This window comes from Zalophus californianus, chromosome X, assembly GCF_009762305.2.
Source record: "Zalophus californianus isolate mZalCal1 chromosome X, mZalCal1.pri.v2, whole genome shotgun sequence".
NCBI classification, from domain to species: Eukaryota; Metazoa; Chordata; class Mammalia; order Carnivora; family Otariidae; genus Zalophus; species Zalophus californianus.
In genome coordinates, this window is record NC_045612.1 from 125,860,223 (window position 1) to 125,885,780 (window position 25,558).

The window sequence follows — 25,558 nt, forward strand, 5'->3', positions numbered from 1 at the left end:
AGCAAAAAAAAAGAGAGAGAGAGAGAGAGAGAGAGACATTTGATGTTGGGATTTTTATATCTGGCAAGAGAAAACTTTTCCCTTTTCCTTCTGCTTCTTTAGGATATAGGGTTGGTGATAATAGAGGAGGTTGTGCCCGAAGGTTGACGGTTCTCTTTTTCCCTTCGGTGGCTGGCACATTCGCCGATGACATTAAGAAAAATATACCAAAGTCTGGGGTGACCTCGCTCAGCGGAGGCTCTGCCCATTGTGTGTAATGACTGCCTACACTCTTAAGCCTTGAAAAACACTACATTGGTTGTGCTCAGTTTATTCTTCAAATGCCAGTCCTGGATGACTACATCTGCCAGATGCAAGTAGGAATCCTGCTTGGTTTTTAGGGTCTACCCCTGGGTTGTATCGCACTTTTATGGTCTGGGATGGAGCCTACTTGTGTCTCTTTTTCCTGAGAACTCAGCGTGGCTCAGACGAATCCCTCACCCCGGTTCTGAGCTAGCCCAGCCCTTCCTGGCTCGGAGCACCGTGGAGGCTAGAAGAGGATGATCCTAGCTCACCCAGCGATCACAGTGCAGGATGCAGAGCTGCCCATAACAAGTGGGCTCGGGAGAAAAAGGGACACCTGTACCTGGAGTTGCTCAGTGGTATCTCTCTCTCTCTCTGGTTCATTTTCAACATAGCTGAGTCACATATTGAGAGGCAGCATCTGGTCATGTAGCAGAAGCACCTGGGAGAGGGATTGAGCGCATTTCCCTCAGAGTCCCTACTTTTAGCACTTTCTGCCCTTGTCTGTCAGGTTTGCAACCTTGAAACTGTTGTGATGGTAATAAAATGAGTCTATGCTATGCTTTAGCTTTTGAAATAATTGTATCTTTCTTTCTATCTGTGTGCTCATCCCTCCCTCCCTCCCTCCTTCTATCTTCTTCCTATCTATCTGTCTGGATTTCAACGTCTAAAACTGTATGGTAAGAACTCAAAGAGGATTGAAGGTACCAGGTTTGTGGTAATTTGTTACAGCCATAATAGGGAACTAACATACTACATCATTTAATTTGTATTTGTTTGTTGTCAGTCTCCCTAGGCTAGAATATGAGTTTCAGGCAGTCAAAGATACAGTTTAACTGGTTCATTGCTACATTTTCACCACAAGGACAATGAGTGCCTGGAATATTGTAGGCATCCATGATGGTATGGTGAATTGAGCCATATTTCACTGAGTTAAATGAAATAACGCCATATGCCTGTTAAATATTTTATCTCCATTACATCTTCATTATTTTAAGATCTGTGCTTTTTCTGCAATTGACTCCAACTCCGGTTCTGCTTTTGCTTTTTGGCCATTGCAAGGTTAATGATATTTGCTTGAATCCAAGAGTAATGGCTAAAATTCAGGGGACCCAATGTGATCTCCACATGCAGTCTGTGTAGGGAAGACTTGATATGTTCTTGACTCTGGAAAATTACTTTGTTTAAGCAAAAGTTGGTGAGGGGCACCTGGGTGGCTCAGTCATTAAGCATCTGCCTTTGGCTCAGGTCATGATCCCAGGGTCCTGGGATCGAGCCCCACATCGGGCTCCCTGCTTGGCAGGAAGCCTGCTTCTCCCTCTCCCACTCCCCCTGTTGTGTTCCCTCTCTCGCTGTCTCTCTCTCTGTCAAATAAAATACTCAAAAAAAAAAAGCAAAAGTTGTTGAAATGACATTCCTTAAGTGGAGAATCAGTATAAGATTATGTCTAATCTTTAAGAACAGAGAGTTATTGGGGCACCTGGCTGGCTCACTGGGTAGAGCAGGCAATCTTCATCTTGGGGTTGTGAGTTTGAGCCCCACGTTGGGTATAGAGATCATTTAAAATCTGTTTTAAAAAAAAGAGCAGACAGTTATCCTCTTTGTGAGTTGAATTTACTCATATCTGTTTTGTTATATGATCTGTTTAATATTTTTGTATGTTATTTTTCAGTGAGAAATCTTCCTTTCTGCCTTTTAAATTCCTCAGGAAAGCCTTCCCTGCATCTTCCAGTGCCACACCAGGACAGAGTTAACAAAAATGACGATGGCACTTATAACAATAAACGTTAGTACAGTAAGAGGTAGAGTGGGATGTCATAACTGCTCACAAATCAGGAGTGTCTCCTGGTCAGTGAACAGGGAATTGCAAAGATCTTATCTCCATTCCTTGGTGAAATGGCCTTCAGTTTCCACACGAGATTAGATGACAATTCCAACTCTCAAAATCAACCACGACTGCAGGTCCCGTAAGCAAAGTTAACTCTAAAAAGTCTTAGGAGAAGCATCCCACAACATCCGTGTTGTGGTTGTGGGTAACAGGATCTTGAGTGCTGTGTACCTATGGGCTAGCCATCTTTGGGAAGAAAAATAGCAAAGACAGCAAACACACTGATCTTACAACAGTTATGAACATAGTATATAATAAGCGAGAACACAATAAAGCAGAGAGCACTTCAAAGCGTCAACCAAAGGCATGCGTCCCTGCCACTCCATTCTGGAAAATATCTTCAAAAACCTCCCTGTTCCCAAAACTAAGCTTTTCCATTGGGATTTTAGCTCTTCCCTATGTTACCATGCGTACTTGTTACCCATGGGTGTGCTGTTGCATCTCAGATCTTGTTGTTCTTTCTTAATTAAAACAATTTCTGTATGTGTGCTTCAGCTTTGCTGGAGAAAAACAAATGTTGGAAATCTTGGGGATATTCCTGGGCACAAAAAAAGATGATGTGAGCTAGGAGATAATGTTGGATTTTGATCGAGTTGGAAAAGAATGCATTGTCCTTATTACATTTACTTGTTCTGATTGTCTTATGGAAAAACAAGAGCAGACTAGATCAGTTCTGGTCTGCCTCCGGATAGTACCTAGCAGTAGGTACTCATAAATAACACTAGTAGGTCCAGCACCATTCTTGTTTGCAATTGAGGATAGAAAAGCATATCTAAACAGAGAAACGTATTTTGAACATACAGCATTCTTTTATACATATAGTATACTTCAAAAGAGATTATGACAATTATGTTAAAAATAGGATTGTATAAATTGTCTTTTCTCCTATATGCACTTTCTAGGGCTCCGAATACCATATAGGGGCAAAATGTGTGTCCTCTGTATGCTTTATAAGTATACTTTCACGGAAAAACTAGGACTTTCAATTCTAATCAGTTTTAAAATATTCTTTTTTAAATTAGAGTATAGTTTACAATGTTGCATTAGTCTCATGGGTACAACAGAGTGATTCCACAAGTCTGTATGTTATGCCATGCTCAGCACAAGTGTGGCAACCGTCTGTCACCTGCAGTCCTAAAGTATTCTTACTAAAAAACAAACAGAAGCATGCAAATGCAGAAAAATTGTGCAAGTTTTCAATATATCTATGGAAATCTACTCAAATACTCTATTTGTCCCCAGGTTTTAGCATGTTCCTGGGTCATCATGGGTACATATAAATGTTAGTGAATGGCATCTCCATAATTCACAGCATGGATGAAAGCTCTAGTATGTGGTGGTTTGGGGTTTTCTTTTTCTTTTTCTTTTTTTTGCCTCGCTTTTCTTTAAGCACATACTGAACACTTAATAAACAGAATTAACAAATACATTATGCATCACCTTCATGCCAAATCATTTCACAAACAACACGTGCAATCAGGCAGCATGGAAGTTTTCTCTATCATGTGCCTGATCTTCAAGTCAGAGTCTAGGTAGACCAGTAGTCAGTTTTCCCTCTGGACCCATTCCATTTACCGAAAGGGAATCTCTTCGTACTTGGTGTGCATCGGTGCAACAAGTAAGTAGCAATGTGTCTGCAATCAAGGAAGTTAGTGGAGTTGCTGACCATTCGTGAGCACACACAGTAAACAGCGGGCTTGGGGCATCTGAATTCCTACTTTAGGGGTTGGAGCAGGGAGGGGATGGGGTTGGTCTATGCTCTGTGAGCAAAGAGTGGGGCCAGGTCTATGGGAGGAAGGCAGGTTAGGGCAGTGTGGACAGGGCAGCTTACAGGCCCAAGGCAGCCCTTTAAAGAGCATCCTGGATGTAGTCGAGTGGTCTAAAACCAAAGAGATACAGAAATGCAAGCCTTATCCTGGGGGCAGTCAAAAAGTAACATGGTGTTTGTGTGCTTGCTAAAGAGCAAGCTACAAATTGGAAAAAGTGTAAACCCATATTTAGAATTAAGGGGGAAAATCACCTACAACCACATTCCCAGAATTAAGCACTATTAAATGTTGGATTTCCTTCCAGAGTTTGTATTTTACACCTCGCTTTATTATGTTAATAAACATGGGATCATAGGACCCAGTATTCAGCAGCTCACTGTTTTACCTCGAGAGATCTTAGATGTGTTTTTGTGTCTCCACAAATGAAGAACCGCCCATTACATGGTTCAGCCAACACAATTCATGCAACGTAACTTTTATTCATGAACACTGACATTGCTCTCATCCCTTATTTTCAAAATTACCATCAATAGGAATTGATCCTTGGGTGGCTGGCTACCTCTGTGCATTCAAATAAAGTTGTTGTTTTGTTGTTTGTTTGTTTTTTTAATAGAAATAGATCTTCAGGATCTAAGGGTTTTAGGGTTATCTTCACGGTATGGAAATGGGCAGCCAGGATGGAGGACTCAACAGGACATCTTGTCTCAGGCACTGGGGTGCAGACCCAGCCCAGGAACAAGGTGTATGAGCTGTTTCAGAAATAAAAGCAAAAAGATTTGATGGCCAATTGAAAGCAAGTCCCACAAATCTAGAGCAATGTTCTAGTATGGGGTTTCGAATGGAAACGCATCTATAGTTGACTCACAGGGGATTTGGTTCCAGACCGGCCACTGACAAAATTTCATCTCTGTGAAACTTATTAACCAATGACCTTCACGTTTTGATCTCTATTGTGTAATAAACAAAACTGTGTTTATTATTTTGTATTTTGTTTCCAGAATATAACTTTGGTTTTAGCGTGTGAGTTAATATAATTTCAGCTGAAGTACTTTAAAAACACTTGTGCAGCCTCGTTCTCAATTACTGTGGGGGAATTTAATAGGCTTTATGGAACTAATGTAAGGAATCCCATTAACAACTTAACAGGCCCTGTGTTTGGAAACGTGTGCATGGAAATCAACTGTGCTCATAACTGTCTTAGATTTATTCTACTGACATTGGAAATAGATTTTGACCCTGTATGACATTGATGTGATAATTAAATACGGTAGGTTATGACTCATGTCATCTGTAAGTAAACTAAAAACTACAAATAGAGACACTAAATTTCAAGAGCTTTCCCCCATCAGGCTCAGAGAATTGGAGTTTATATCTTCCCTTCCCTTCCGCCCACAGATGTAGACCCTTTCGTCAAATCATACACGATTCCACTAAGAAAACTTAACTTTCAAGTTGTAATAAATGCACCCAGTGAAGGATTTCCTATAAACATCAGAGAAGATAGATTTGCATGTCTTTGGCTGACTTTCATCTTTATACCTCTGCTCATTCTTATTACACATTTTTTCTGGGCTCATTTGTGTGATCTAAAATGAATTCTATCTCTTCTCACCGGAGAATTTTTATGCAAACATTCCTTTTTGCTTTTACGCCATTAAATTAAGTGTGTGTGCACACACATATAGGAATGAGGTGTTATGATTTAATAAGAACTAGTGATTTGCTAATCCTCAGGCTGCTGTGTATCTATGTATATGTATATATCACGTATTTACATATATGTGTGTGCATATATGTAAAGGTCACAGAAGGACCTCTTTGTATGGATACATTCTACATATGTTACAGAAATATGTCTATATGTGTAGGCACATGTGTGTATATATGCAATTAATAAGAATTAATTTAGTCTCAACTGTATTTCAGAAATGCCTTTAAAAATAGTTGAGACTCGAATTCTAGCAATTACAGGTGAATGCACACCCTGAAAATATAAAATATATCATTCTTTATACATTTAGCACTTATCTTGTGGTTAATGGTCGCCCAAAAAAAGGTCTGCTCTGCTTATGTAATGAATCATCTCCTAAAATAAAATGGGATTGTCGCTTTAAAGTCCTATTACAAATGAACAAAAGGGCAGCCCCATCTGACACATCGGGCTTCTAACCATTGACCTGCAGTGCACGGACAGCCATGTGACCTGGAATCATTCTCCTGAGCCCTTTGGTGCAATTCACAAGAATGAGAACATTTAGATTGTGATAACCTGTCATAAAAGCCTGAAACTTCCTATTCTAGTACCAGTGAGAAGACCAAGTACAGTGCCTCGTTTTTATATGATGTTGAATTTCATTCAGCATGCAGGGGGGAAATGTGATTTCGGGTGTTCAGGTATTTCTCATGGATAAACCAGCTGTCTCTTGTGTGAATGTATATGTTGTTGTTCCTTCCAGTGCTTTGAATGAAACTTGGTATCAATGTAGGGACAGTATGTGTGAATTCCAGTGTCTGTTTTGTATCTCTCTCCCATTGTTCCATTGCTGGTGTGGGGTGGAGGGGCTGACTGATTTACAACCTTCATTACAGAGACCTTAAATCTCAAAAGCCAAATGTTTCATCAGCTGAAATGCTTGAAGGATCTGCAGCCAAGAGTGCTTATCAGTGAAAGAAGCCGTTTGTTTAAAATCTCTGGTTTTAGCCAGCCAAGGGGCCGCTTCTGTTAATTCATCGGCAGCATATATGGGGAGTTAAGTCCTCCGCGGTGGGACAGACTTCTTAGGATGCTTCTACCAGCACTCAGCTTTGGTGACGTGCCTGGCTGTTTCCAAATTGATTATCTTGCTCTCACGTTCATAGAATTCCATGATAGTAAATGCAGATACATCTCATATCTGGATTATATCAAACACCGCATTTTCACGATCAGAATAGCAAAGGAATGCACTCTTGCAGAGAAAATAAAATTGCTTGCATTCATTGTGTGCCTGCAATGGAAACCCTGCCTTGTGGATTGTTTAAATTACAAGGGGGGGGGGGGGGCGGGGAAGCCCCTGGGTGTTGCAGTAAATGAAGATTTTGTGGCAGAAACTATGGAAACACCAACTTCAAAAAAAAACAAAAACAAAAACAAAAAACCCACGTTCATTTGCTGAACTTCAGAGATGCATGGAGGAGCTGTTTCCCTCAGGACTTTTGGAAGGAATTCAGAATCGCAAAGATCCAACCTTTCAATAGGAGGCTGTTAGGAAAGCTAAGATTTTCCAGGGTATAGAATATTAATTAGCCTGGCATTTGAAAGGTTACAAGAGACACGTTTTGCTCGGGAGGGGCTCCCGTTTAATAAAGGCTGGTGATTTACCGTATGTTGCAAATCCTCACGGTGCTCTGCGGAAACAAAATAAGCAAATAGGTCATTCTGGGAGAGTTGACAGAGGGGGTGGGGGGAGGGAGAGGCGGTGGAGGAAGGAGGTGTTAAAGACAGAGCCGTTCTGCCAAAAAATTACTAGAGGCTTTAGGAATTAATCACCTCTTTCCTTAATGGGGAAAGAGAGGCTTGTCTTATGGTTATTATATGGCACCCAAACTGCCATTAGGAGCGGGTTTCATACATAAAGCTGCGTGAAAGGGGCTTTTCTCCCAAGCAGAGCGGAATGCATTTTATGAGAAACTGTGTAAAAGGTTGCATGATGAATGCCAGAGCCAGGGAACATTCGCTGGCATGAAACGCTAATTAGTAATTGCTAATTAAATGAGGGAGGGGTTGGTAACGTCTGAACATTCCCACTAATCACTGCTAATCTCAGCTCAATCCCTGTGAACGTCGGAGAAGCCTGGATCTGCGGGACGTGCCCTAAATGCACAACCTTGCAGGTTTCATCCTGCATCTGTTTGCAGATACAGGAGATTGTGAGTCCAATTGTTGCAATTTTAGAAACCCCCATCCCCCCCCCAAAAGCCTTCCCGTTGCTTTATTTTAAACTGGACCCATTCATTTCTGATACCCGCCCCCTCCCCAGCTCACACTGTGCATTTTTTCTCAGGTGCCCGAGGAACGAAGCCTCGCCTCCTCAGTGGGTACAAGCCTTCATCCTCTACTTACTTTGTTTCAGGTTTTAGAAGCCGGCGCTCGGGGAGCTCCTTAGATTTGCTGTCAGCTTTGGTTAGAGAGGAGGTTTGATGGCCTCGAGTTCTGATTCCTGTTATTTCCGGGCCCGAATCAGTCCACGTTCACATCAACACTGCAGCCGGGTGGTCACAGGAACTTAATACACACTAATTGAAATGAGGTGAATGGCGGCATGGCCCTTGGAAATGCAACGGAAGAGGGAGATATCATAATTGGGTGTTTGGGGGCAGGAACAAATAACAAAGTAAAATGGTTTAAAAAAAAACTTTCTATGACTTGCATTCTCTTTTCTTTCTTTTTTTTGGTCAGAAGGCTTATGCAAGAAAGAAAGGGATAAAAAGTTGGGTTAATGTTTGTGCAATAAATCAACCTTGGCAGGTGCTTTACAAAATAATCATAGTTTTGAATTTCAGCAGGAGAGTATCTGTTGACTTCAAACATCAGACGGAAGCCTTTTTTTCCCAGGTCAGGATCTTTCTGTCGTGTGCAACAGGCAAGGAGTCCAAGTCCATGTGATCACTTGACTCCCATAAATGCCTTATTTGCAGGTTCTAAGGGGGAATTAGCAATTTGATGCCTTGAGTGAAATTAGTTCCTCAAGTTACAGAATCTTCCTTCTTCTTGAAATAAAACGTACCAGCTCATCCCATTTCGGGGACAGTTGGAGTGATTTGAATATGTATTGTCATTTGACCAGGATTAAAGACTTATTTCTGTGTGTGACACTAATATTTGTTCTGTAGGGCGAAGATAGAAGTGCATGCTAAGTAACACTGGGGTCTCGTGATGTCTATCACTTACTTTGAAACTGAAGCGTTAAAAGGAATTAAATGAAAATATTGATAACAAATTCAAGGGGAGAAAGCTGATCCATATTGCCTTTATATACATGCACGGTCTCTTAAACATCAACATAGAAATCCCCCCAGCCCAACACATGCACTGATCTTTCCCTGAAAAACTTCTCTTAGGAAACTTTGCCACTTTGCAACCAACATGTGCGCTGGAATGATAAGTCGAATCTGGTCAAATTTATAGTCTCTGGTATATTGTCACATGGTATTGATAATTTAGACTGATTGTGCCTGATCGGGTAGCGTAGCCCCGCACAAACTCACAGATGAGACATTGTATCACAGGATCAGCAGGAACAGTAACCTTTATAACAATGATTTACGTAACATAATCCATCCTGCCTTGAAAAATGCTCTCCGGTGGTGCTTCTCACTTATAGGGAGACGAGCAAAGAATGAACAAAAGGTAGACCAAGAGATACCTTTTCAAGGACCAGCGGTGTGCTTTTTTATAGTTGACAACCCCAAATATCCTGTGTTCTCTTGCAGGGTTTTTAAGTACCGGCGACCAGGCGGCCAAAGGCAACTATGGGCTCCTGGATCAGATCCAGGCGCTACGGTGGATTGAGGAGAACGTCGGGGCCTTTGGCGGGGATCCCAAGCGAGTGACCATCTTCGGCTCGGGGGCGGGAGCCTCTTGCGTCAGCCTGTTGACCTTGTCACACTATTCAGAAGGTAAGTCACGCTGGTGCACGACCCGCAGGGCTGAGAAATGAACACACACAGAGTGCATATCCCAGGTGCTGGGTGCTCGTGTTGCCCTAAGTCTCTCTTGCAGCCTCCACCAAAAATCCCCAAAAGGACACAGACTCCCTTTCTTCTAATGCCACTTTCTTTCCACATGAACCGTATTTTGTCATCTCACTTAAATTAACAATTAGGTGCTGGTTGCAACAATTGGGACAAAATGACTTCTTTAGAAAGACCAGCACTTTGCTTCTGCCTTTCCAGCTTTATTCGGTCAATTTTAAATTTTTTCGTTTCGGTCAACTTGTCATCTCAACCTGGGAGAGGTAATACAGAAGAGAAACAGTGATGTGGGTAAGGGTTGCAGGTTTGTACATTCGGTAAGCGACGTGGCTCATGGCCACGTGATTTTAAAACTCGCTTGTCTGGGGCACCCGGGTGGCTCAGTCCGTTAAGAGTCCCACTCCTGATCTCAGCTCAGGTCACAATCTCAGGGTCCTGGGATCGAGCCCTGCATCGGGCTCCACACTGGGCATGCAGCCGACTTACAAGTGTCTCCCTCCCTCCGTCTCTGCCTCTTCCCCCACCACTGCTAAAAAAAAAAAAAAAAATTACATTAAATTAAAAAAAAAAAATGACCCACTCTAACTCAAGGTGGCTCCCTCATGTCCATTGGTGACCTGTAGCACTGAAGGGGACCTTGAAGCTCATCTACTCCAAAACCATCATTTATAGAAAGGAAATTGAGGCTCAGAGAGGTTGCATAACCCACGTTTGGTCACACAGCAAGAGTCAGAGCCAGAGAAGAAACCAAGCTTCCCAGACCCCGATTCAAACCTATTTGCATCGTTCCCCTTTAGCCATGTGACAGCGGGGAAGAGTGGATGGTAGTCTTGATCTTCTGCACAGAATAGTCTTGCTTACAGATTCATGAACATCTGTGCCAATTCCCGATGGCGTCTCTTTGTTGCTGTTTTATGTACCAACTGCTTTTCCACTTTGATTTTCCATCCTGAACTTCAGACTGCCTCTGAAGGTATTCGGCAGGCCTTAGGAAATAAAAATGTTCGGCTGGAGAAGAAATTTTAGCTGGTCACAGGCACCGAAGTGACAAGAGGGTTTTCAGCGTGGTGAGGAGATTCAGAATTCACCTGTCAGTAAGATGCTCCGTGCAAGAACCACAAGCAACCATCAGTCAAATCAAGGCTGACAAGATTTTGGTGATTTTGTAACCTTAGGGAGAGCTTGAATTAGGGGCTCACACTTGTATTAACCCTTTGTTTTTACAAAAATGAAATGGTGACTAACGAGAGGAGTCATTGGTAATATCCATTCCTACAGCATTCCAGAAAATATTTAGACTTTCCCATTTGTCAGTGGATATAATCCCAGTTCTCGAGTGAGCAAGTAGTCAGGACTGGCTTCCGTAGGAATCAAACACAGTAAACCAAATCTAATTGGAGGAAGAGCATGAATTACTTAAATCGTCAGATCGGAAATGAGCGAGCTCTGTGGCAAGGCTGTGCATGGGTCATGTCTCTGCAAGACAGCTTTTCGAAACCACCCAGCAATATATAAATACCCAGACCGTCGGCCTTAGAATTGTACTTCTAGCCATGTAGACTAAAAACCGATCACCAGCGGGTGCCTGGGTGGCTCAGTCATTAAGCGTCTGCCTTTGGCTCGGGTCATGATCCCAGGGTCCTGGGATCGAGCCCCGCATGGGGCTCCCTGCTCCATGGGAAGCCTGCTTCTCCCTCTCCCACTCCCCCTACTTGTGTTCCCTCTCTCGCTGTGTCTCTCTCTGTCCAAAACAAAAAAAAAAACAAAACAAAAACAAAAACAAAAAAAACCGATCACCGCATGCATGGAAAATGATGCTTTTGTGAAGATGTTCACCACGATATTATAGCAAAGACTCAAACGAAAGCTCCAAGATTCAAAAGACGAGAAGTTTACAAGGAACAGGTGCATTTGCTCAAAAGAACAATAATTAGCATCAAAAACAGGTGTCCAAAAGCCTGGGAAACACAATGTCAAAGCTAAACGTATATTGGACTCCACTGTTACAAATGAAACATTGAGAGGGAAACAGCCAAGTGGGCATGACCCCCAAATGCTGATGTAACTTGTATTTTCTGGTAAGAATTATGGGTGGCATTTTTCTTGATCCATTTTTTCAAGGTTTATCAGGGATTAGATTCTGTAACAAACACACGCGCACACACACACAGAGCTACATCAGTCATGGCCGATCAGTGTTAATAGGAAAAAGAAAAAAAAAAAAGAACAAACCAGGTAACTTGTAGCAAAATTCTTCTAATCCTGATTTTTTTTCACTTATGAAAGCCTTTACAATGGATCAAGCATCAACATCATTTCTTTCCCGGGCTTCCACACATTAATCTTGAGAGCTAAACATGCAAGTCCGTAGTTGTGCATCTCTGAGAGTGTTACCAACTGTGGGAAACTGGCCCCCAAATAACTTTGATGTTGAATTGAGCAAAGCCAGATCCATTTAAAAATCTTCTCTTGGGTGTCATCTTTGGGCAATGCTCCAGTCTTTAGAATCGCATCTTCCTGATTGCGATCATGTTTTCTTCCCTTGATTGCTTGCATGACCTTAAAACTCTATGGGGTACAAACTTCTGGGCTCCCAGCTGAATTATTCTTCCAGCAACTCCCAACCCATCAAAGCTAGATCATGCTGGAATCCAAGAAAATGTCAGGAAGAGATAAGAAACAGAATGCTATCATTTCATACCCCATCATCTCTTGTCCTGTAGTTGTGAAAAATAGAGGGTTTAAAAAGAATTTTTTTTTTTACTTACTGACATTCATATACTAGACTGATCTGATAGGAAATTGTAAGCTACATAGAATTTTACTCATCAAATAGCCCAATTTTTATTTTTTCCACTTCTCACCAAACACACACTTCTAACTTGTAGCAGAATCCATGACAGAAAAGTCTGGGCTTTGGATTGATGCGATTTCAAGATCAGCGATTTGTTGAAAAATACATTTTAGTTGGGCAGTCAACTGAGGATTCCTTTAGGAATCGCTAATTTAATTAATATTTTAGTTGTAAAAGTTTCATGCATTTAATATATTGAGGGTGGAAATAGACATACACACTCTAAATTGATTTCCGTGGAAGTTTTTTTTTTTTTCCCCCCATAATGAAGTGGAACCTAGTTTCTGGTTTACCAGTGAGCCAAACCGTCTTTGACGTCTTCTTGGCATAGAGCATATTTTTAAGGGATGGGAGAGGTGATAACTCTGTGAGGCTTTATTTATAGCATCTGGGCATGGGGATGCCAACACGACGTGGAATTGGGGAAGGGTAAATGGAGTGCACCTTTTTTTATTTTTTAACCACTGCAGCTAAATTGTGAATGCAGTTTCATTCTCTGAGACCCTGTGTGTGTGTGTGTGTGTGTGTGTGTGTGTGTGTGTGTGTGTGTGAGTGAGTGAAGAACATCCCAGAAAACCAATGTCCAGCAGGAGGGGGAGGGGGACAGAAAGAGATGGAAATGAGTAAAAAATCCTGAAAGACCTGAATGCCACTGTATCCAGAAATTCACATGCCCGAGAGACAATCAGAGCCTTCTTTGCCCAGTAAAAGCTGCTTTTCTATCTTTCGGGTTTTCATTTGCATGTCTACAACTTTGCACCTGCAGGTCTGTTCCAGAAGGCGATCATCCAGAGCGGGACCGCCCTGTCCAGCTGGGCAGTGAACTACCAGCCTGCCAAGTACACTCGGATATTGGCAGATAAAGTCGGCTGCAACATGCTGGATACCACAGACATGGTCGAATGTCTTCGGAATAAGAACTACAAAGAGCTCATTCAGCAGACCATCACCCCCGCCACGTACCACATTTCCTTTGGCCCCGTCATCGACGGCGATGTCATCCCGGACGACCCTCAGATCCTGATGGAGCAGGGAGAGTTCCTGAACTACGACATCATGCTGGGCGTCAACCAGGGGGAAGGCTTGAAGTTCGTGGATGGTATCGTGGACAGTGAGGACGGCGTGACGCCCAACGACTTTGACTTCTCCGTGTCCAACTTTGTGGACAACCTTTATGGCTACCCAGAGGGCAAAGACACGTTGCGGGAGACCATCAAATTCATGTACACGGACTGGGCCGACAAGGAAAACCCGGAGACGCGACGGAAGACCCTGGTGGCTCTCTTCACGGACCACCAGTGGGTGGCCCCCGCCGTGGCCACAGCCGACCTCCACGCCCAGTATGGCTCTCCGACCTACTTCTACGCCTTCTATCACCACTGCCAAAGTGAAATGAAACCCAGCTGGGCGGACTCAGCCCACGGCGACGAAGTGCCCTATGTCTTTGGGATCCCCATGATCGGCCCCACGGAACTCTTCAGTTGTAACTTCTCCAAGAACGATGTCATGCTCAGCGCGGTGGTCATGACATACTGGACCAACTTCGCCAAAACCGGGTATGTCCTTCCCACACCGGCTTCTTACTTCTCTTCTGCTCTGTCTGGTTCCTCCATACAAGTCTTGTTTCCATGACCAAATGGTACATAGGATGCAGACATGCACACGTATGCACACACGGTAACGGAGGGGGGCCTCGTTGTTTGAACACCCCCCAATTGCGTCGTGTCGACCACAGTTTTACCAGAGTGCAGAGTGCTAATTGCATTACTAAAAAAGTCTGTTTGCCACCTGCCGGTTCAACATACATGGCAATTCTACGGGATGCTGATCCCAGAATTTCAAGTCTCCTTTGATAAATAATAGGGTTATCAAAACCCATGTGCCACATGGCAAATTGTATTTATTCTATAGCCAAGAGAATAAAGTCAATCCCATAACACATCTAGAAAATACTATGTGTATATATACTCTCTATTAACGCACGTATATGTATTATATACATGTATAGTGTTTCTCTACAGTTAGGAGATTTGTTTCCTATAGATACATATATTTACAACATATTTATTCGTGTAACTATGTCACACACGTTTATTTCACAAATAAATACACATTTCATATATGCATATATGTGCATATATAGGAAATACATCTACATAAATATATATAATACACCTCAAAGGGAAGTTCGTTGGCTAAACCTAGCGGAAAATATACAAGACCCACACATATAACAGATGTCGCCAATGTCCTCCTGAGTAGCGACTCTGCAAACAATAAGAGAAAAAGACTCCCCAATATTCCAAATAGCTACAAACATCACAGCATCTTTTCATTTTTCTCTTGCCTCATACCATAATTGTGGAAGTTAATGAGCTATCATTCTGTTCTACCTGTGTCTCTGGTTCTCTCATTAACCTTGAGCCTCATGCACAGAATTAACATCGGAGATGCGCTCCGAAGGTTGGCGAATCTCCCCGTGGCGAGCCGGGTGTTGGAATTGGGCTCCCATCTGGGGGCAGCCCTGCGGTGCCTGAGTCCTATGCACCTCAAGAGAGAGGATGTGGGGATGCCGCGGGTTTGCGTGCTTACTTAGGGCTTTAGCGGGTGTCATTCTTTACAATGACCCCAAATATTATTGGGTGGCAAGTGGCTTCAGAATATTTTGTGGTCTCAGCAAAAGTATGGCGTGCTTATAGAGTGGCAAGCTATTGCATGGATACCCACTTTGAACTCAGATTTGACAAGTTTGGTCTAAGAAAGGCTCTCATGGAGGCGGGGGGTGGGGACAGGAGAATGTATGGACGTTTGGGAGAGGTGCTTGCCTATCACCTGAAGGTTCTTTCTTTGACAAGGAGATGACAGAGGTCAAGTCCACAAGTATTTTAATATACTCCTTGTTTATTATATTATGGGTGGCACCCCTAACATCCTTAGGGGTGCTGTAACTGTGTACCATGAATGGTGTGCATTAAAACCACAAAAACTTATTGTCTCACAGTTTGGATGCTAGAAGTCCAAAATGCAGGTGTTGGTAAGAACCAAGCTCCCTCTAAAACCTGCAAGGGAAAAGGTTTCATGCTCCTTCCTAGTTCTTGCTGTTTTGCAGGCTGTCTTCCAGGAACATCCCTCCAACTTCTGCCTCTGCATCCCGCGGCAGGCTCCCCATGTGTCTCTCTGTCTTTAGATGGCCATCTTCTTATCAAGGCATTGGTCATATTGGCTTTAGTAGTCCAACCAGCTCCATCTTATCTTGACTGATTCCATCTGCAATGACCCTATTTCCAAATAAGGACTGGGGGTTAGCACTTCAGCCTATATTAATTTGAGGGGGGAACACTTCAACCCATCAGCCCTTTTGAAGGCACGACAATGCCCAGTTTTGTCATTGAACTCAGATGTGTGATGCCTCTCCTAGCAAAGTGTCACATTCTTGAAGCAGGAAGACTCACAAGGCCATTTCCCAAATGGCAGTCATGTCCGTTCACTAACACCGGCATCCACACATAGCATTCTTCATGTAGTATCTAAACACACCATCGTTGCTTACCTTAGCTAAAGCCACATACTTTTTTCCCTTACATGTTTGGAAATGAGCTTCATAAGATTTTCTTAAATGGGAAGCTAGGATCATTCATCACCAGTGTAACTGAACCATTAAAAAAATGGTAAAATCCAAACAAAGCTATTAAATTCTCATTAGCTCCTCTCACCTTGCTAAAGGCTCTGAGGCTGATGCTCTCGCGCTGTTTAAAAAAGAAAGAAAAAAAAAGATAAAGGAAATTAATCAATGTCACAAGATGGGAAAGAGCTCCTAGCACCAAATGGACCCTTTCACCAAGACCTATCAAAGACTGAGCCAGGATTAAAAATACCACGACATTCTCTTATTGGGTGCTTTTTCATACCCACCGTGCCTAAGATTCTATTGGATGCTGATTCCGGAATTTCAAGTCTCCGTGCATAGCACCTTATTTGGAAATAGGGTCACTGCAGATAGAATCAGTCAAGATAAGATGGAGCAAGTTGGACTTCTAAGCCAATATGAACGATGCCTTCATAAGAAGATGGCCATCTAAAGACAGAGACCCATAGGGAGGTTGCCATGGGATGCAGATGCAGAAACTGGAGGGATGTGAATTTCCTCTAATGTGAAATGCAAAGCGCCGTTTTCCAGTGTAAGTAACTAGGGGATAACATTTCCATAGCCCCTGGTTTAACAAGAAAACAGAGGATCGAGGAGATGTGCGGTCTGCTGATTTAGGTACTTGTCAATATGTGGCAAGGTCTTAAGAGGTAGTTGCTGGTTATTTATTTAAATAGGGCGGTGGTACACCAAGGTCTGCGGAGAGGAGTATTTCCTTGTCCCCAGGGGGCTGCTTGAGGGGTACAAAGGAAGATGAGCCAAAATGATGCCCATAAGGGAACAGCGTAGGATAAACCATATCCGATGCCACGGGACTCAGGCCATGGCCCACAGACCATGATAGAAGACAGAGTACCATCAGCTGCTCCCTGTAAGCACTAGAGAGACTGGATTATAGGAGTATCTCGCCATCTGTCCATCACAACACATTGCTACGGGAACAGGAATATATGGCGTCAAGACACACATCCCCATGATCATTTGGTGTTGCTTCCAATCTTCTGCACCTTACGGACAGCACGCTGGTGTTCCTTATTGCTCATACGTCAGGCAAGGCGAATGTACGCCGGTGCTTCTTCTTGTACAACCCCAAACTCATGGGTGTGACCTTCTGTCTAGGTTTTGATGTCTATATCCCATGGTTGGTTTGTTGTTAAGCATGGGAAAGTAATGTTGGGAATATGCTTGTAGGAGGCAGAGAGGAAGGAGAGAGGAGAGTTTCCTTCTAGCTAGGAGGGTGTTTCCGTGACCCAGGTTAGAAGACACACCCAAAACAGTGCTGGAAAAACAACAACATAGGCCAAAACATATACTAGTCTACAAATAAAGCTGACGTGGAAAGTTTTGATTAAAGAGAAGGTCAAGGAAAAACTAAAATGAATTCCAGGGTTTACAGAGGATGAGGAAGAACTGAAATCTGTGTCATCTAAAATCCCTTTGGGAATACGAGACCCGACTGGCCCATAGAACCCAGGTGCTCATGGACCAAACACTAATTTGGTTTGAGCTCTTTGCAGGAAGAAGTGCTAATAAAGGGAACACCAAGGAAGTCTCAATCTCTCTAGAACACGTTGCAACTAATAGCACTTTCCACAAAACCAAAGGATGCCTTGTCCATCAAAGGGCTTCCTTAAATGGTATCAGAGTTGAGAGAAGGGAAACATAGTTCTGAGACGGCCAAAGCAACCAACACAGATTTCCATTTTTTTGATTTGTTCTCAGGACATTGGTGTAGGTCTGCATCAGAGGCCATGACTCTCGATTGTGTTGGTTATGCTGTGATGAATTTGTATTCAACCTTTGCGAAAAAGTATACGTCTATAGACAGTATAGAATATATTGTATATGCTATGATTTGTAATATAAACAGGGTATAATTTTATACAATTTTATACAAAAGGTGCTTAGGGTGGATGGCTTAGGGAGAGCTGCGGCCTATGTCTGGTCTTAAAATGACCTTTCCTGCCAAAACGTATTTTAAGCTGAATGAATGAACATCTCTACCTGGTGTGTAGGTGGAGATGTGTCATCGAACTCATTTTCTTGGTGCACAGGGTAGTGTTCTTAGAGGTGTAGTAACAAATAATCAGCTACTACATTACGTTAGGTGTAAGAAGGACCTTATACCATCAAAAAGAGCCTCTCAGAGGGCTTACTGATATTTTTTAAAAAATCATATTACCTATCTCTAGCAAATAAAATGGATCACAAGAGCTTAGAAATGCACTTGACTATTCTCTGCCAAAATGATGTCTCCAATTACAACAGGTGAAAATTGTGTGTTTCAGGTGCCGGGAAATGTAGATGCAGATACGCATTGAGGTCTTTACTAGGGAGAGAAGATACATCCGTTTCTTTCTGTCCTTAATCATTATGATCTTTGATTTTACTAATGGAAATTAAAACATGTTGCCTGCGGAAGTCAAGTTTAAAAAAGCAAGACACTGATATCCCACTTAGAGGTCTTGCTGTCTTTGGTGTGTTTGACAAGGAAAATGAGTGAGTTCTGTGAGTTTATCTCGGGTTAAGGCTTCTGACTGTGCATCTCCAAGAACTTTAATAGATAGATTGTATCAGGCTAAAGCTTACTTATCTGGATTTTCAAAATCCTCTGCTCTATTCTTTGAGAACAAAATAAATGTGTTTCTTTACCTTTCAGATGCACACCGAATTTCATCAAAAATAGCCCAACATCCAACATGAACAGAACACTCTCTTTCCTCGATGCCCTCCGCTTAATAAAAGGTCCACACAGCTAATAGACCCAATTCAGTGAAATCAGATCAATGGAAAAATAGTAGGAATTCTCACCACCTTTCCTTGCTTTTAGAACAATAAAAATTGATGACAAATGTTCCCATGGCAGATTCCAATTAAATAGGAATTTTTTCAAAAATTTATTCCAGGGGCGCCTGGGTGGCTCAGTTGGTTAAGCAACTGCCTTCAGCTCGGGTCATGATCCCGGAGTCCTGGGATCGAGTCCCACATCAGGCTCCCTGCTCAGTGGGGAGTCTGCTTCTCTCCCTCTGCCTGCACCTCCCCCTGCTTGTGCTCTGTCTCAGATAAATAAAATCTTAAAAAAAAAAAAATTTATTCCAGAAGACTCAAATAAAAGAAACATGAGGTGCTACACTGAAGCCAAGATTTTAAAGAGATAAAACGTTTATTTTTAAATATACTAATGCTTATAAATGAACACATAAGAAAACTCATGGCATTAGGACCTATAATTTTATGTTTTATTTTCTTAATCCCATTAGTAAAATAAAAGCACTGCAGGGAGTGTGTAGTTAAAAGGTAAAACTTCTTTTTCTTGTATACCACATGCATAATGATATCTATATGGCATATATGTAGGTATCTATATATAGGACACTTTATGCAGCATACAGTATGGTATACAGTATACTTTCATACAGTATATACTATACAGTATACTTTTATACAGCATATACTATAATATACAGTATACCATATATACTGTGGTATAGAATATATACTATATGTACTATATAGTATACTGTATATACTGTGGTATACAGTACATACTATATAAGGTACATAATATGCTAGGGTATAATTTTATACAATGTATACTATACATAGTATATATGCTGTGATATCCAATCAATACTATATACAGTATATAGTATACCATATATACTATAGTATATGGTATATGCTCTACACAGTATATAACATACTGTAGTATACAGTATACTTTTATACAGTGTATACCATAGACAGTATATAATATACTGTGTATGCTATGGTTTATAACATATGCAATATACAAATATACCATATATACTGAGGTATAGAATATATATACACTCTATAGTATACTGTATATACTCATACAATGTATACCATAGACAGTATATAATATACTGCATATCCTATTGTTTATAACATATGCAATATACAAATACAGTAGACCATATATACTGTGGTATACAGTAAATACTATGTACAGTGTATGGTATACCATATATACTGTGGTGTACAGTACACTTGTATACAACATATACTATAGACAGTATAGAATATATTGTATATGCTATGATTTGTAATATAAACAGTATGGAAATACAGTATACCATATATACTGTGGTATATAGTAAATACTATGTACAGTATACAGTGTACCTTATATACTGTGGTGTACCGTATACTTTTATACAATGTATACTACAGACAGTATATAATATACTGCATATGCTATGATTTATAATATATGCAATATACAAATATAGTATACCATATATACTGTGGTGTACAGTAAAGACCATGTTCAGTGTATAGTATGCCGTATATACTGTGGCATACAGTAAAGACCATGTCCAGTGTATAGTATGCCGTATATACTGTGGCATACAGTAAAGACCATGTCCAGTGTATAGTATGCCGTATATATTGTGGTATACAGTAAAGACCATGTCCAGTGTATAGTATGCCGTATATACTGTGGTATACAGTAAAGACCATGTCCAGTGTATAGTATACCATATATACTGTGGTATACAGTATACTTTCATGCAGCATGCGCTACATACAGTATATGGTAAACTGTACATGCTGTGGGTATTACCGTATATGACTTTGTAGTCCTCTCTCCCTAAGCAATTTTTGGGTGTTCTACTTTGCCTATTGGCAGAAGAGGATAGTATTTATTAATTTGCCCACACTTTGCAGTGGTTATTTAACCTCCATCACTTACTTCCAGTATTCTCACCCATTCTATAGATGAAGACAGTGAGGACAAGAGAGGCTTAAGAGTTTGCTCAAGACTTCACAGCTGTAAAGAGGGACAGCTGCAGAGCTTAATGCATGGAAATGCTTTTGACAGCCTCACACTGAGGGCAAAAGTCCTTCCCTTAGCAAACGCTGCACCTGTTGGTCACTATGTTGTTTGCATCCTGCACAAAATGCAGGGTCGTGTGTGTGGACTTGGGATCTTCACGGAGGACCTTCTGGTCCCTCAGTCTTCTAGCATGTGAGCTGATAGGCAGTGGCTGGAGGTAGCTTTATAAACGCTGCCCAGAAATTGTTGCCTGCAAAGGAGAAGTTTGAGCACCCAGGGCAATCGATGTGAGTGTGCAGGTCCCTCCCAGCTTGTTCTGGCCCATACATGATGTCTGAATGCTCAGCGTTGTCCACCAGGTGACATTTTGCAGTGCATAACCTCAACATTTCCAAAACAAATAAACACTAAGGTGAAGTATTAACATGAAGTATACTTCACTTTACCAACCCTAAAAAAAAATAAATAAATAAAAAACGGAAGAAATGAGAATATGATATTTTGGGGAGGTTGGTTGTTATATTAAGAAAGTTGGTGACAAAGACATTTAAAGTACCATGTTTGTGGATTATCCTTTAATTTTGACGATCCTTCTGCCCGCGCCCACTTACGTGAATAATAAGACAAATCTCAGGTTCAAAGTCGGCCTGACGCACTTAACATCTACAAAACCCCTCACTTTCTGGCACTGGGTGTTACTTCTTCTAAACATGTTAACTTCACCATACCTAAAAGTGTGATCTTATCAAAATTCTTAGAACGAGTGGAATGTTGTTTGATCTTTATGTGGCTCAGTCTTCAAATATACTCAGTATGTAAGTATTCCTCTTTCAAATAGAAAGCAAACACATGATGCATATTACTGTTTACTCACATTTTGCAATTATAAGGCCTGTTTTTGTTTGAATTTTAACATACCTTTTAGTTATTAAACCTGCACTATGTATTCATCCATTCCAGAAGCCACTCTTGAGCAAAGAGAGAATACCTACTTTTTGAACAGTAGCCTCCAAATCAGGATTTCTCAACCTCAATACTATTGACATTTGTGACAAGAGACTTCCTTGGGTGGGGGGCTCTGTTGTGCACTGAAGAATGTTGAATAGCGCCCCCAAGCCCTCCACCCATTCATGACACTACCCTCCATCCACGACAACCAAAAATGTCTCCAGACATTGCCAAATGTCCCTGTGTGGGCAAAACACCTTTGGTTGAGATTGATGGCTCAAAAGTAGGTAAACATGAAATCCAGAAAAATTTTTTACACCCATCTTTTTTTTTTTTTTTCACTTTTTCCTTGTTGAAGAGCATTTGTTGCATTCAAAACATAGTACAAATGTTATGGAAATGCCATAACTCTGCCATCAGGAATTATTTTTTAAAATAAAGGGAAGAGGGGATGTTAATGAAAACACAAAATGGTAGCCATGCTTGGATGACAGCAGAATGAGTCTGTTGCTCCTCGGGTACTTGGTGCTCATCAATAAACATGTGTGAGTAACTGGTTGTAATTCCCTGTTGTACTTGACGAAGAGATTTATTTGTCCCATGTCGAAGAATGTGACCTTCTTCCTCTTTTTTTTTTTTCCTCCCTTCTGTCTCCAGTGACCCTAATCAGCCTGTTCCTCAGGATACCAAGTTCATTCATACAAAACCCAATCGCTTTGAGGAAGTGGCCTGGTCCAAGTATAACCCCAAAGACCAGCTCTACCTGCATATTGGCCTAAAGCCCAGAGTGAGGGATCACTACCGAGCCACTAAGGTGGCTTTCTGGCTGGAACTGGTGCCCCACCTGCACAACCTGAATGAGATCTTCCAGTACGTCTCCACCACCACAAAGGTCCCTCCTCCTGACATGACCTCCTTTCCCTATGGCACCCGGCGGTCTCCCGCCAAGATCTGGCCCACGACCAAACGCCCAGCCATCACTCCTGCTAACAACCCCAAACACTCCAAGGACCCTCATAAGACGGGGCCCGAGGACACAACCGTCCTCATCGAAACCAAACGGGATTACTCCACTGAACTGAGCGTCACCATCGCCGTGGGGGCCTCCCTGCTCTTCCTCAACATTTTGGCCTTTGCGGCTCTGTACTACAAGAAGGACAAGAGACGCCACGAGACGCACAGGCGCCCCAGTCCCCAGAGGAACACGACCAACGACATCGCTCACATCCAGAACGAAGAGATCATGTCGCTGCAGATGAAGCAGCTGGAGCACGACCACGAGTGTGAGTCCCTGCAGGCTCACGACACGCTGAGGCTCACCTGTCCCCCAGACTACACCCTGACGCTGCGCCGCTCTCCTGATGACATCCCACTCATGACACCAAACACCATCACCATGATTCCAAACACACTGACGGGGATTCAGCCTTTGCACACGTTCAACACCTTCAGTGGAGGACAAAACAGTACGAATCTGCCCCACGGACACTCGACCACCAGAGTATAGCTGCCCGGTTCCCTTCCCCTTCCTCGGCTCCTCCCCCACCGGAGAGAGGGAGAAAGAGAGAAGCAGCATCCCCACGTGAGGAATGTCTGTCACCCCACTGACTTAGGACAGAAACAAAACAAACAGAAGAAGCGACGGGGCCACCGTTGTGTCCCTGTGGACCCATCCCGTTGGCATTTCCCAGTATTACGAGATCAACTTCTGACCCTATGAAATGTGAAAGCGTATACATCGCCGTTCCAGGACTGCTTTACCATCCCCCATCTCTCCAGCAAACGTTTAGAGGGACTATAGGACATCACCGTCTCAAGGACCTGGATGCTTCCGAATCAACGATCGAAGCTGACCCTTGGGGAACTCAGCCAGGGACACTTCAAAAAAAAAAAAATTTTTTTTTTTAAATTATACCCGAAAAGCAGAACAAAACAAACAACAAAAAAGGGTTCTTTACGTGCCATACGATGGATGGCTCTACGGAAGGAAAGAAAAAGTCTGTGGGCTTTTACCCAGCATACAGAGCTGTAATCCAGAGAGGAGGAAAAGTAGAATTTTATTATTAAAAGAGCAGACTATGTAGTAACATACCTATAGTTCTGGGCAAAGAGATGTTTTGCCAGCCTGAACTATATTTAAGAAACTTTGTAAGAAACAGAACAAAAAAGTGTATATAGCTGTGAGTTTAAACAAAAACGCACACAGAGGAAAAAAAAAGAAAAAAACCAACCAACCAACAAAAAAGCTTTTATTGGTGTTTTCAGTTTGAAAGAGCTTTTACCAAGATTGTGCTTTTCATTGTGGTCTGTATGTATATAAATATATATATACATTTAGTCATTCACCTCTGTTTCCTCCCGGACACAGGAGGGTTTTCTTCTTAATTCCTTGTGGTAAGCAAAGACACGGGGCTTTCTAACGCATTTCATTTGTAGGAGGATGTGGTGTGGCACCGTGGACCCAGACTCTCTGTGTGGTGGGGCTCTCCCCCTCTGCGGGTTGCGCAAATGCATGCAACAGCATTCTTAGGAGACCTTGGTTTGAGAAAACTTCTATGTTCGTGTGTTAGCCTTCTCGAAGGTGCAACGCCAGGACGGATCCCCAGCGTGCAGTCTCTGTTGAAACCTTTGCGGAAAAAATTAGAAACACGCACGCACAGAGCGACGGCAGGAAAAACAAAACACAGATCTCGGTCTGTAGTTGTGGTTCTTTGAATATGTTGAGGGAGACTTGCTTCCCACCCCAGGGTCCTGCCAAAAAAGGAAAGAAAGCTTGCCTTTGGTGGGGCCATGCCCTGCCGAGTAAATACGGCTCAGTGTTCACCCACAGCTGCAGAAGGCTTATGCTGCTGAACTACCTGCTCAGCTTAGCTAATCAGATTGAAGCGAGGGCATGTGTCTTTCCTTTTCTCTTTCTTTTTCCTTTTTTTTTTTTGTTTAAGCAGTAAGTCCCTTATTTATCAGTAAGCAAGATTTTTTTTTATTCTTTCTATCATTTATCGGATAAAACATATGCTTGTCTAAAAGTCCTGCCTTTCATGGACTTGTGTGTCAGACCCTGATCAATGACTATTGCAGGCACGAAACCAACCCACAGAAAATGACAAAACATTAAAAAGTGCTTTGCATGGGTTTTCCGGGAAGTTAGGGTAGCTTTGCCCGTCAAGGTAAGATAATGGAAATTACTCACCCATTTTAAATCGGCTAGCTGGGGACAGGAGACTCACCCTCCGACACCTTCCCATGTTCCTGTCGTCCTTTTCCTTCTCCTGAACGAATATTTTGAGTGTCATAAAGTGGAAGGAAAACATAGCCGGTGGTTACTCTGTATTTTGTCTTTAGAGAATTATTGCAACATCAGGAATTAGTAGCCAAAGATATTTGAAAATACTGTCTCTGGGCTCGACTGGCGTTATTTTGGAAACCCAGGCTTAAAAGTCATTGCTGAGTTGGGGATTCTCCCCAAAAAAGAGTCCAACGTCCTTTTCCCCCGGGCACTACCTTCGCAAACTGACCCCCACCCCCCCACGCTAAACCTGCAGTGATCTCCTTTGACGTGTTCGAAAACGCCCTCTAGAAAAAGACAGTCCTTAGAAATGCCTCGAGGTCACACAGTCAGTCCTGTCATTTATCT

At 42.2% G+C, this 25,558-nt stretch overlaps 1 protein-coding gene across 9 annotated transcripts in view; it reads left to right on the top strand.

Annotated features, from left to right (window-relative positions):
- The window catches only part of NLGN4X (neuroligin 4 X-linked), a 280,407-nt gene extending 256,276 nt beyond the window's left edge, over positions 1–24,131 (top strand). For all 9 annotated transcript variants that reach the window (XM_027609210.2, XM_027609215.2, XM_027609212.2 and 6 more), the window contains 3 exons: positions 9,412–9,597; positions 13,293–14,082; positions 22,582–24,131. In XM_027609210.2, the coding sequence (XP_027465011.1) occupies positions 9,412–9,597; positions 13,293–14,082; positions 22,582–23,431 (1,826 nt within the window). In that variant the 3' untranslated portion in view covers positions 23,432–24,131. The remainder of the gene's footprint in view (positions 1–9,411; positions 9,598–13,292; positions 14,083–22,581) is intronic.
- Positions 24,132–25,558: the final 1,427 nt, after the last annotated feature.